The sequence below is a fragment of the Trichechus manatus genome, unplaced genomic scaffold (assembly GCF_000243295.1).
Source record: "Trichechus manatus latirostris isolate Lorelei unplaced genomic scaffold, TriManLat1.0 scaffold00054, whole genome shotgun sequence".
NCBI classification, from domain to species: domain Eukaryota; kingdom Metazoa; phylum Chordata; class Mammalia; order Sirenia; family Trichechidae; genus Trichechus; species Trichechus manatus.
Window position 1 is genome coordinate 8,054,599 of NW_004443990.1, and position 13,565 is coordinate 8,068,163.

At 37.4% G+C, this 13,565-nt stretch overlaps 1 protein-coding gene across 1 annotated transcript in view; it reads right to left on the bottom strand.

The window, feature by feature from the left end:
* Positions 1-4,810: 4,810 nt before the first annotated feature.
* STXBP4 (syntaxin binding protein 4) overlaps positions 4,811-13,565 on the bottom strand; it is a 197,973-nt gene continuing 189,218 nt past the window's right edge. Inside the window, exon 18 of the mRNA XM_004377907.2 lies at positions 4,811-5,189. Within this exon, the coding sequence (XP_004377964.1) occupies positions 5,075-5,189 (115 nt within the window). The 3' untranslated portion in view covers positions 4,811-5,074. The remainder of the gene's footprint in view (positions 5,190-13,565) is intronic.

The window sequence follows — 13,565 nt, forward strand, 5'->3', positions numbered from 1 at the left end:
ACCATCATGCAGGCACAATGATATTACATGTGGCTAAAAAAATTAAAAAAAAAACCAAACCTGCTGCCATCGAGTTGATTCCAACTCATAGTGACCCTACATGTGGATAGTTGTGGTTGAAAACATCTTGGGTATTTTATTTCTAAAGTTAAGCTCCACAAGCATATACTATTTAAATTTTTCATCTTCTCAAAAGTTATATGCAATATAGTATGAAGGTTGTTTTAATCTTAATTCAGTTCTTTCTCTTCTATATATTGTAAAAATGTCAAGTCTGTTGACCCTTGGAAAAAATTGCATTTCATTTGGCACAGAAAATAAAAATATCTCATCTCCCCCAGAAAAAGGATATTTTCTAATTTTGCAAACACTTTATGAAAGTATCATTTGACTCTGTATTTTGACAGCTGCTTTTGCATTTATTATTGGAGGGGCCCTTCATATGGTATGTTCCTTTTTTTTTTCCTTTTATTTTCTAGTCAAGGGATGTTGTTAACATTATTTTGAACTTATTCAAATTTAAAGGTGATAAGGGGCCTCTCCTGAGGGGTTCTTAATATACTTCTTACCACTCTAAAGAAAAATAAAAGGTTTTTGGAAAAAGTAAAGAAAAGAAAAAAGGGTTTTGTAAATTGACTGCTTCAGACTATGAGTTCTTTGACTTAGGTATTTGAACTATTCAGCTCGGTCACTCCAAAACCTTGCACCTTGTCTGGCAGTTAGTAGATGCTTGGGAAATGTTTGCTGAGTTGAAGAGGCAGGGGATTATTATCCTCATTATACAGATGGGGAAATCAATGCCCAAAGAACTTGTGTTTGCATTGTGCTTTGCACTTTACCAATGGCTCTCACCTAAGTTAGCTCGTGTAAAGGTTGGTCCTCACCACCATATATATAAATTAGGAAAATTTAACATTTTCAGTTGAAAAGATGAGCATAATTAGTCACCCTATATACAGTGAGTTAGTCTCCGCTGCTAAAGGAAATATGAAACCTGATAATCTAAAAATTTAGGTTCTTGGACAATGATGAAAAGGTCATTTTTCTAAGGACAGAAAAGTTAAATCAGAAAAGTTACTGGCAATTTTTGGACTGAAAAATCCTATAATATAGAGAAAAGAAGCTTGGGTAGTAGTGTAAATTGGTCCCATCTTTATGGAGAAGAATTTATCAATATCTACCAAAATTGAGTATATCTTTGACCTAGCAACTTACTTTTATTAATGTAGTCACACTACAATCATATTTGCACAAGAGTGCACAGATATATGAGGAAAAAGGTTTAATGAATATGAGGAAGTTCACTATGACATTGTTAACAGCAGAAGAAAACTGAAAATAGCCTGAACGGTCATCACTAGATTGCTGGTTATACAAATTATGGGTTATCTGGGTAAAGATGTTGTATACAGAAAATTGAAAAACAGCAATCTACTTAGTGACATGAAAAGTCAAAAGTAAGTATGATCTCTTTTGAGTAAAAATACTCAAGAAAGTATTAATGATGGTTACCTCTGGAAAATCAGATGGGCTATTTTTTACTTTATTCAACCCCATACTGTTCATTTTTTTTAATGAAAAGATTATTCAAAAAAATTTAAAATTATATAAAAAAAAGGAAAAGCTGTTTAAGGCAGGCCACACTGAACACCTGAAAAACTTTTTTTTTTTTTTAAACAACAGTAAGCAGAACAGGAAATAATGGTTAGCTAGTGCCCTACTTGGCCAACTAGTGCCTGGCACAGTGCATGGCACACTGTGGGTACTCAATGAGTATTTTCTGAGTGAATTAATGAATAAGGTAGCTAGCCCTGGTCACACTTCAGCAAAGTGAGATGGAGGTACATAAGAACACTCAGATTTTCTAAACTTAAAATTGAGCTAGTGGTTTAATGGAGAAGAGTTCAAGAAACCATGTTGACAAGGTTAATTTATGTTGAAGAAAGACTGACTATATTGAAGTCAACTCACCAAAAAATAATCTGGGAGTTCTATTTGCAGTGGAAAAGGACTCTTCATCGGTCCACATTATATGTTTTTTTAAGCATCTCTTAAGGAATTTACCTGTTGATTTAGAAGTCACAGAATCGTAAAGAGGAGAGAATCTCAGAGAGTTTGCAAACAGTTCAGCCATTTCAGACCTTCCACCTCCTCAGCAACATTCCCATAGTAAGGTGTTCAGATTGACTGAACACATCCTGGGACAGTGCTTCTGCTTTTTCTTGGGGCATTCTTTTCTGATAAGCTCTACCAGAAAGTTCCTTATTGTACTGAACTGGATCCAACCTCCTTATAAATTGACCCACAGATCCCAGCTCTGTCCCAGAGCCACACACAACAAACCCAAGCAGCACTGCATAGTGGCTTAGACCATGAGCTCTGGAGTCATAGAAACCTGCCTTTGAACCCCGGATTCTATACTTAGGTGCTGGGTGACACTTACACAACGATTATCACCTCTCTCGAAATCCAAATTTCTTCTTTGTAAGATGGGGATAATTATAGTCCCTATCTCATGGGTTTACTCTAAAAAGATGATGAAATAGTATATGCAAACCGCCCATCACAAGGTATGGCACAGAATGTCATCACAATTTTTCATAGGCCTTTTCCATTAGCTATTTGATAGAAGCAGGGAGAAAAGTGGCACAAAACAGCAAAGCTAAAAGACGAGGCATCTCTGTCAGTGAAAGGCATGCCTAAGAGCCTTGATCTCAAGTGATTCTAGCATCTCCTCTATGTTTTCCTCACTAGAAACAAATGAGAAAAACACTCTAACTAGGGGGAGAGAAATTTCATACTACTAATTTTGCAAACAACAAAAAGTTGATACTTTCACAATTCTAGATACTAACTTATAAAAGTAAACTTCAGGTGTTTGAGAATCCCACTCATCTCTGTGGGAACACAAGGAAACAGCTCCCTCAGGGCTTCTCTCAAAACATGTCTCCCTGAAGCCTCCTGATATTCAAATCACTGTCAGGCCAAACAGAAGCCTTCTCTAGCCATTCTGAAACTTTTCTCAGGGCTAATGACTATCTATCAGTTTGGATTTGACTTTACATTATTACTCAAGATATAAATTGTAAATCCTACATATATTCAAAGATGTATATAAATATGTATGGGGGAGCACAATGTATACATATATTTACCATATACGTCTGTATTATGTCATATGAAATTCAGTGACTGGGAAAATTAGGATGTAGGTCTAATCCTGACCTAGCCACTAAGTCATTGTGTGAACCTGCAGTCATTTCCCTCTTAGGGTCTCGATTTACTCGTCTATAAAATGGTTCCAACTGATGGTTCTTACACTATGTTCTAAGGAGCTCAACTGGGGGCTGCTTTATTTGGGCTCCAGGCCTCCATCTTATTTCAAGGAGCAGCAATATTAAAATATATATATATATATATATTCTGCATAAGAAGTCAATTGAAAAATGAGTTTTTTCAACAAAAAACATTTGAAAATCATCAAATTAGGTGAGCCTCAAGGTTCCTTCTAGAACCTCTGTATTTCAAAGAGAGAGGGAAGGAGGGAAGGGAAGGAGCCATGTTGACAGTCACTTCTCCATGTTATTGGACATGGTTTGGGCCCAGGGCAATCTGTTGAATGATTCTTACTCATATTTACTAAAAGTATATTACCTCACAATATAATAATAACACTGGATAAACATAAGTCCTTTTTTTATTATTCAATTGGTACCCAGTGCTTAGGACATTTAAAATGACTTCCTCCCCACCCCATGTCCCATTTCTCACCCTCAGGTTTAAATCACTAAACTAAGAGACAATCTTTAGAATTCCAAATCAATCATTCCTTCCTTCCAGAAACAGTCTAGTAGTCATCCTTACACTAAAATAAAGTAACATCAGCAATAACGAGATCAGTCTTGAACTCCTAGCAGAGGAGTTTAGGTATGTCCCTATTGATAGTAGAAGAGTATCTGATGCCCCTCTTCTCTACAGCTCCCCTCAATCACACTCTCTGGCAACGGCAACCTAAGCAGGGCAAACCACTGATGTGAGCCAGTCTCTGTACTTTAGAAAGAGGTGAGCTGCTGAAAGAAACCTGTTGAAATAACATCACAAAGCCAGGTATGGTGAGTGTTTGGGGGTGGAGAAGATGGAAGAAATAACGGGGAAGGGTTTATAGAAGAAGACTAGTAGGGCTATGAAGGGGACATGTTTGATGGAAGAGGTGCCTTCTGAATCTCTGTGTTCACTGGGGTGCACAGCTGTGGAGCCAGCTGCATCAACAGAACCATGGTGCCCTGTGTGTCAGGTTTGACCTCCCTCTGTACAGACAGCAGGGTGTGGTGAAAAGGGGACTGGACTTGGAATCGGAAGACCTAGGTATGGGTCCCAGCCCTGGACACGGTGCTTCATCTCTCTGAATTGCTATCTCCCTAACTGAAAAACAAGAATAAAAATACCCACTGGATGTGTCTCATAGGAATGTTGTATGGTTTAAATAAAACAGGGTCTGAAAAGCGTTTGGTAAATCAGAAAGCCCCATAAAAATGTAAGCTGTATTCAGTGGCCAGTGGGATAGTTGTCTAGAAGCGATCCTTAAAAAAACCCAAAAAACTTGCTAAGATAACTTTCCTAAGATACAAATATAAAAGGCTAGTGAATTGTCAAGTAAAATGAAGTGTTTCACTATGTTCACAGAATTTTTCATTATGATAATTATAAAACCATCATAGCTGATACCTTATAAAGAAACTATATATAAAACTACAAAGGTCTAAATATATATGACAAAATTACACATATTATAAAATCTAATTATATGTGATTTCAAAAAAATATAACTAGATTATTCTTAAAGAACTACTGTAGTGGTAATTGATCTTGTAAATACATACAGTTACATCAAAGAGTTTTACAAAAATATCCTAAATCCAGAGTCTCTATTTCATAACTTCAACAAGTAGTGTGTGCTTTATTCCTATTTTAGATGGTGGCATCTCAGAGTTGGGTGTTATATGTATCTGCTCAGGTCATCCATGTAGTTGGAGATGCCAGAAGACCACGTAGCTCAGCTTCCTATAGAAAATCATCAGCTCTTCTGGTTAGGAAGTTCTCTGGAGCAATCGTCTTCATTCTCCTCTGAGCAAGACAGGTTCAGTGCACTTGTCACAGGATGGATCCAGGATGTGGTCTGTGTTACATGACTTGAGAAAAACAAGGAATGAAATTAGAATCCACAAGACTGTCCATCTGTCCATCCATACAAGTACTGATCCTAGTGCCATTGCTTCCACCCTACTGCAGTCCCTTGTAATGAGACAGCAGTTGGAACGGGATCCAATAGAGTTTTAAAAGTCCTTAGACATATTTTAAGGTTCAATGAAAACCATTCTTTCTTCTTTGGTAAAAAGGAATGCAGGAGAATACTTTATCTTTGACTCCTCACTTTTCCTTACCTGACATACAGTCATTCAGCAAGTCCTGTGACTGTTTTGCTGTAACATCTCTGGAGTCTGTTCGCTCCTGTCCTTTTCCATTGCTATAGCCTGGGTTACTGAAATAGCTTGTCTCTCTGCCTCTGTTCTAGCTCTTTTCTAATTCATACTCCACTCCAGCCAAGAGATATTTCTAAATGACCTATCACACTGTTACTCACCTGCTAATAATTCTGTGCCAACCAGTGCTTTCTGGACCAAATATATTCTGTATTGAAGGAAATACCATGGTTTTTAATCTGCGCCAACAACACTTTCTCTTCTGCTACAATCTTCTTCCCTCCCAGCTTGTTTATCTAGTTAACTCATACTAATTCTTCTAAATTCCCCTCAATATTCTTCCAATCTGAGCCCATAGTCTTATTTCATATTATACTATATTATACTAACCAAAAGGTTGGTAGTTCAAATCCACCAGCTGCTCCTTGGAAACCCTATGGGGCAGGGTCACAATGAGTCAGAATTGACTCGATGGCAATGGGTTTAGTTTTTGGCTTTTATACTATACTATACTATTGGTATACTATTGCTATACTGTACTATTACTATATTATACTGTAATATAGGTTCTTACATGAATATGTAGAACCTAATATAGGTTCTACATACATGAGAAGCTCCTTGAGGGCAGGAACTCTGTTTATCTCTGAATTTATGTGCCTACCGTGTTCTCAGAACAAATGACTAGCATTCTGGTTGGTAATTCAACAACACTAACATAAAAAATATTTTTTTGACCACCTACCATGTACCAGTCACTCTAGATATTAAAATAAATCAGATATAGTCCCTTTTCCTTGAGGAAAGAAGTCAATGCATGCACAATTAAAATACAATCTTATGTATGCTAAAATATGCACTATGCATTGTGGTGCTGGAGACAGAGTTGGGAGTCTAACTTTGCCTAAGAAGAAAAGGGGTGGAGGATGCTAGACTCACACCTTGAAGGATATGAAGTGTAGTAGGATAAAGTAGGAAAAGGCATTTCAGGGAAGAACACAAGCAGAGGTAAGAAAGGATGTTCAAAAGACATTGGGTATGTTTAGGGGGTGGTAAATATTGTCATGGCTGAAGTGTAGGTTGCAGGTTGGGAAATGCTAGGAAGAAAAGCCGTAGAGAACGGCAAGGAGTAGATCTTGGTGATCCTTGTGTTTATTTATAAGGTGACTGGAATTGTCTCCCAGGGACTGGAAGATTATAGGAGACTTGACTCAGAAATTTAACAGTATGCCAAAGATTTTGAATGAACAGTTTATTTATATTTTTCAGGATAATATGCTATCCTAGTTACTATGTTAGTGTTTCTTCCAAAATATTTTTCTGGGTTGAAATTGAAAAGTAGGGCTACCATTACTGACAGCAACTGGTATATTCAGTGATACAAACTGAAACTTATCAAAATCAAAATTATTGGGCATCAGATTTGACCTACATATGAAAAAAAGAACAATACTGATGTTAATCAAATCATTATTCAATAGCAATCTTGTATGTGAAAGCATATGAAAAATTCATAAAGACCCTAGGAGAGATGCAGGGCAGGTATTACTCTTGTTTTACATATGAAGGACCTGAGGCTCAAATTTAAATTCAAAGGCTCAAAATTAAATTACAACTGCTTAGTGATTAAGCAGTACAAGAGCTCACAACTCATGACTCCATATCTAGTGCTCTATGTTGCCTCTGCATTTAAAAACAAGCATCAAATTATGGGACATCCCTGAGGAACCGAATTACTGGGCTGAGGGCTGGGGACCATGGTCTCAGGGGATGTCTAGCTCAATTGGCATAACATAGTTTATAAAGAAAATGTTCTACATCCTACTTTGGTGAGTAGCATCTGGGGTCTTAAAAGCTTGTGAGCAGCCATCTAAGATACTCTACTGATTCTACCCTGTCTGGAGCAAGGGAGAATGAAGAAAACCAAAGGCATAAGGGAAAGATTAGTCCAAAGAACTAATGGGCCACAACTACCACAGCCTCCACCAGACTGAGTCCAGCACAACGAGCTGGTGCCTGGCTGCCACCACTGACTGCTCTGACAGGGCTCACAATAGAGGGTCCCGAACAGAGACGGAGAAAAATGTAGAACAAAATTCTAACTCACAAAAAAAGACCAGATTTACTGATCTGACAGAGACTGGAGAAACCCCTAGGGTATGGCCCCCGGACACCCTTTTAACTCGGTACTGAAGGCACTCCGGAGGTTCATCCTTCAGCCAAAGATCAGACAGAGACTAACAAAACAAAATGAGACTAAATGGGCACACCAGCCCAGGGGCAAGGATTAGAAGGCAGAAGGGGACAGGAAAGCTGGTAATGGGGATCCCAAGGTTGAGAAGGGGAAAGTACTGATATGTTGTGGGGTTGGCAACCAATGTCACAAAACAGTATGTGTATTAATTGTTTAACTAGAAACTAATTTGCTCTGTATACCTTCATCTAAAGCACAATAAAAAAATTATGGGACACTGAAGTAAATAATTCTTAACCTGAGGCTTTTTGAATTTCAGAGGAGAACATAGTTTTGTGTGGTGGTGTGAAATGTTTCTAAAATGGTAAATCATAAGAGAAAACCGTTATGGAAGCGACACTTTTCATGGCAGCAGCTGGACAGGCCATAGGTATTCTTTTGTGATCTTGCTAGTTTGTTGGGTAGAATACCTCAGAGGACTTGATTTCCATGCACCTGACATATCCTATTTGCTTTTATCTGTCTTCCTTGTTTTTCCAGTATGCTTGTTCTGTTTTGACCATAGCCAGATCAGACTACATATGTTATATGTAAAAGTAAGGATAAAAGAAAATCAGGGTGGATCCAGGGAGAGAAATAAGATGACACTAAGAAGCCTCCTGGAGTCAAAAGGTAAGAGCAAAAATAAAAGGCTAGGATCAAGTTAGAGGTGGGGAAATGGGGCTGGTGGAGGGGAAGGCACTGGGGAGGGGGAGATGGGCCTTAGAAAAGAATCACCAGTGTGGAGGCTGCCTTGAGTGATTCTAAGCATCTTATAGCCTTAAGGTCCCTGGTGGCTGAGAGGGAGTTCCAGACTAGGCTGAAGACAGAAACAAGGGTGAGATCAACAGAGAGAACTCAGAATTAAGAAAATCTATAGATAAGGAATTTTCCTCTACTTGAATAAGGTTGGATTCTGGAAGAGGGCCATTTATCTACAACTCATTCATATAATATGCCAGGGCCTATGCAGGTACCAGTAATACAAAGAAAAAGAAGATCCCATTCTTGGGATTGCAATGAATGTCACAAAACAATATGTGTATAAATATTTGACTGAGAAATTAACTTGAGCTGTAAACTTTTACCTAAAGCCCAATTAAAAAAAAAAAAAAAGATCCTGCTCTTGTCTTTGAGAAGTTCCATACATCATGGGACAGAATCATGCAAACAGATAACTAAAAAATAGAGTGACCAGTACTATTATTAATGGATCTATGAAGTGCTCTGAGTGCCCTGAGGAAAGAATGGCCAGGTCTGCCTGGGGAATTGATTTCACTGAGGAAATGCTGGGCCCTGAAAGAAGAGCAGGGGTTCATCAGAGGTCAGGGCACTCTGGTTTGAGGGAGCAATACTACACGCAAAGGCATACACAAGCATGTAGTTTAGGGACCAGAAGTAGTTTCTTGGAGTTGGAGGGTAAGATTTACGTGGAGATTTAGGGGGCTGGGGTATAGGGAAGTTGGAAGTGGTAGAAGATGAGTTTCATAAAAGTAGTTTGGGAACCCATATTTTTGGTTTTCAAATGTGTAAGATAGGGAGTTTGGGCCTTTTCTTATAGGCAGTGGGGAGCCAAAGGAAGTTTTAGTGGAAATTCTGAAATGTCTCACTCTTTCCTAAATGACTTTCTTTCAGGTTATGTTGTACATATTGGAAAACTCACTTGCAGGGAGAGGAACTAAAGAGATAATTAAGAGCCAGCAGCATTCCTGATGCTACAGTCTAGACAGAACTGCCCGCTTCCAGTCTTAAACACATTTTGGCACATAGTCAATCGTCAATAAAGCACAGTCACAGTTTTTAGGCAGCAGAAGTGACTGGTAGTACATGCAAAGAACCTCTGATCCAATCTGTGGCATAATAAAGTCTTCTGGTATTACTAAAGAGTGTTCTAAAATAATGCCTTTCCAACAATGCTGCAGAGAGCTGACTCTGTTGGGAGCAAAGGGAAGACTGAACAGAGATGTCCCTGGCTTCCCATGCCTGGTTCAGTCAGGACAATTGAGCTTTTATATACTAGTGTTTGCTGTAAGATTCTGGGGGAGGTGGGGAGAAGAAGGTTCTAAAATGTACCAACAAGTGTTTTTCATTGAAAAATCTATTACTTGTGGTAGACAGAAAGTAGAGTAGATCAGAAACAGTTTGGTTTTCTATCCCACATTGCTGTTGTGACCATGGGAAGTCACTTCATCTTTTTGAAAACTTTTTTGGAATGAGGCAGAATATGATTTCTGTTTGCTTGAATGAACGGATGGATAGATGCAGAGATAGATAAATTCCTCTGAGCCCTCGTTCTTCTGTCAAACAAGACAGTAACAATACCGACACAGGACTTCTGTCAACTCTCTGTAATGTCCTCTATTTCTTTGTCTTCTCCAGCTTTCTTTTACCTGAATTTACTGATAATATTCACCTGTAGGACCAGTCCTAAACCAATCACAGGCAGAATGAAAGCCTATTCCTTGGATTTTCAAATTAAGTCATGCTCCAAGCTCAGGGTTCTGGTCCTCCTCCTGACAACCAGACATGATGTGATTTGCCTAAGGGATGAGCTGTAGGTTGTACTTTCAGCCTCTTGGTCAGTTCAGTCTGTAGGACTGGGCTTCTGCATAAGCTCCGCCTGCCTTGGTTTTGACTGATTGCTTTGCCTAGTATCCATTCCAGTTCATCTCTATTCCACAGAGTCTGTTCCAGCCCATTTGGCCGGGGTCCTCATACCTGGCGTTTCTCAGACCCGGTATCCTACTCCCAGCCTTCACCTGGATGAATCTCCTAAATCTATCACCATCTGTACAACATGTGAATGTTAGACAGGCAGCTTCTGGAATTAGGATGAAGATTTGTTTCTTCTTCTTGGATGCTCTAGATCTGACACCTCACTTCCCTGATTTGTGCCAGATCAGTTTCCTCGGCTCCTGTCCTACCCAAACACCCTCAGAAGTAGCATCATACAAACAGATCAAGTTCATCTGAGGATGAAATAAGGATCAAATAAGATTTGGATCTGGAAGTATCTCCTACATTACAGAATAGCATTTTCCAAGGCATGTTCCATAGGTTTCTAATAAATGCTATGTGAAGAATATGGTCAAATAGGTTTGAGATGCACCAGGTTTAACATAGTTAAATTGGTTTCTTTAGTGCAGGACTTCTCAGAGCCTTTAATACACTAATGTGCATTAAGACTCTCCAAGAGTTTGTAATATACTCTTCATGTGCTCCACACACCAACGCCCTGCCCCAAAAACTTTTCAAGGACTAGCGTTTCATACAACACAACTTGGAAAATATCAGTAAAAAGTACTTACCTTACTGGCTAGTGATGATAATAAGTGAAAATGTTGGACTTAGTACAAATGGTCAGTCAGTGCTACTACCATTACCAAATTTGATTTGTTTTTGATCCTATACTCTAAAGTTTTTTCACATTCAAATATGTTCAACTCCTCTGTTTAAATATTAAAAATGTATCTTTCAATGAAGAAGACTACTGATCATTTTATGATGGGGTAAAACAGTTCAAGTTGTTAAAGAATCAAGGTGGGGGTGGCAAGGCCCAGACAGCTTCATAGTTTCAAAACTTCTGAGTGTGTTTAAGTTGTACAAAGATTCTTTATTCTCTTGACAGTAATCCAATTACTATTATCTCTTCAAAATGGTTTAATGGAATTTCTCATTATGGAAGCTAAACTTACTAACGCATTTGATTCTGCACCTTGAAACTTCATTTCAAGGCCTTCATAAAACTGGAAAGTTGCCTAAGTTGAAAGCGGTTTTAAAGAAGTACTAATGAGTGTAACATAAGAGGGTTGGAATGCCACTGCAGGGTGAAATGAGGACACATTGTCTTGAACAAAAAAAACTAAAGCAAAGAGGAAAACACTTGATGAGACAGCTTCGCTTATTTAAAAATTTTGGTATATACGTTTTCATTTATATCAGCACATTTACAATGTGTTATTCCAAAGAAGAGGCTGTAATTTAAATTATTTTAAATCTCCCCTTCCCTACAATGTTCCCTTCTTGGGGAGGTAGAAAGGAAGAAACACAGAAACAATTACGTGAGGGATAAATTTGGGTGCATGCTTTCCTATTCGACTTTTTACAAATAACATTCTCATAATTAAAATATTATAACTGTCCATATATGGACATTCTACTAAATTGATAATTTAAAATAATCAAAAGCAAATTGTCAAAGAAAAAAATGTATTCACAGACTATGAACAATGAATATTAGAAAGCTGTACCAGAAAATCATCCTTATTAGTAACCCTTATCAAGTGCTTTTAAATCAACTCCTAATCTTACCCTCAAATAGAAAGGTAACACCATAAAATAATTAATTGATTGATCTTATGTTTGCATTATACTTTTTTGTACATGCATAAAAAACACATACTTAAACATCAAACATGGAATTACAAGAGCTTATCACTAGAAAAAATAAAACTTAAGCAACAGAGAGACAATGAATATTCTTTTGTACTTAAAAATGTAAGTCCATATTTCACATCTGGGTCTTCTGTAAAAACGTTCAGAACCATGGAACAATACTTTTAAAACTCAGGTAATGAACATAAAGTACCTGGCAAAGAGTAGATATTCAATAAATGACATGGCTAGTTTTCTTAATAATTAGGGCTTTCCGATTATTGTAAGAAAACCTCGGAATTCTTCTATGATGCTGGAATGGGACCATTTGTGTATATACCATTCAATTTTATGTCCTAGTGAGCACTGTGGCTAAAGAGCTTTGACATAATCGGTATGATGAGATAATCCCAGATTTACTGACTTGGAGAACATTCTAGTATTAGAAATATTTCCCCTCTAATTTGTGTGCTTGGCAATTGAGCTGAGAGAGAACAAATCAGCCTTACTGACTCGATTTAATTAATAACGACCTCATGGTTCATAAAGTGAGATGTTGCTACTGTGTATGAAAAATTTAGAGGTCTGGAAAATAAATGAGGCCAACTATAAAACATGAAAATCTTCTATTTGAACATACAGCACCTCTGGCAAATGTTCCTGCAGAGGTAGTGCATCTGACCTGATTTGGGGAGTGATCAACAGCAGTTCAGATATATGTGAAAATCTAAAAAGTGTTATACTACTTGCCTCTGAATGATAGCTAAATCTGTTGTTGGAAAATAGTAAAATATGATCTGGGAAGATGACAGTGTTGTATTTTTTTCTTTTATAATATTAGTAAATTGAAAGATGTATTTTAAAGCTTAATAAAAAAAACCCAAAAAACAAAACCTAAGAAGACCTGCTTTATTTTATTGGCAAAGAAATGTAAGTGAATTATTTAAATCCCATTAAAATTACCCTCCTTATATTTCTTACCTCTCAGCATGTAAAATGCTTCCTTTCAAAATAAAAATTTAGGACAGTCTCTGTTAAAAGTGGTTTGAGACAAAAAGTGCACTAGTTTTGTAGAAATTCATTCTTATAACCGTCTGTGATGATGAAAGAAGTTCTTTTGTTAATCTTCCATTGTAGATGACACTATTTATATACCACTCTGAATTTAGCAAGACTTGCATGTATTATTTTATTATGTTTAAGAGAAACCTGCAGAATAATAAGTCAAAGTTATTAACTTATAATGTGATTTTCTGGTGATAATCTTATGTGTATAGTATTATTCATATGAACCAGAAAACAAAGACAAATAAGTAAATAAATGTTAACTCAATCTGTTTCAAGTACTAGTAATTTCAAGTCACTGGGAAATTTTACAATTAGCCATGAGCTTCAAGTAGTAATGACTACAACAGACTTACACTAAAAAAAAAAAAAAAAAAAAACAAATTGGAGGAAAAGAACAAAAAATGAACCAC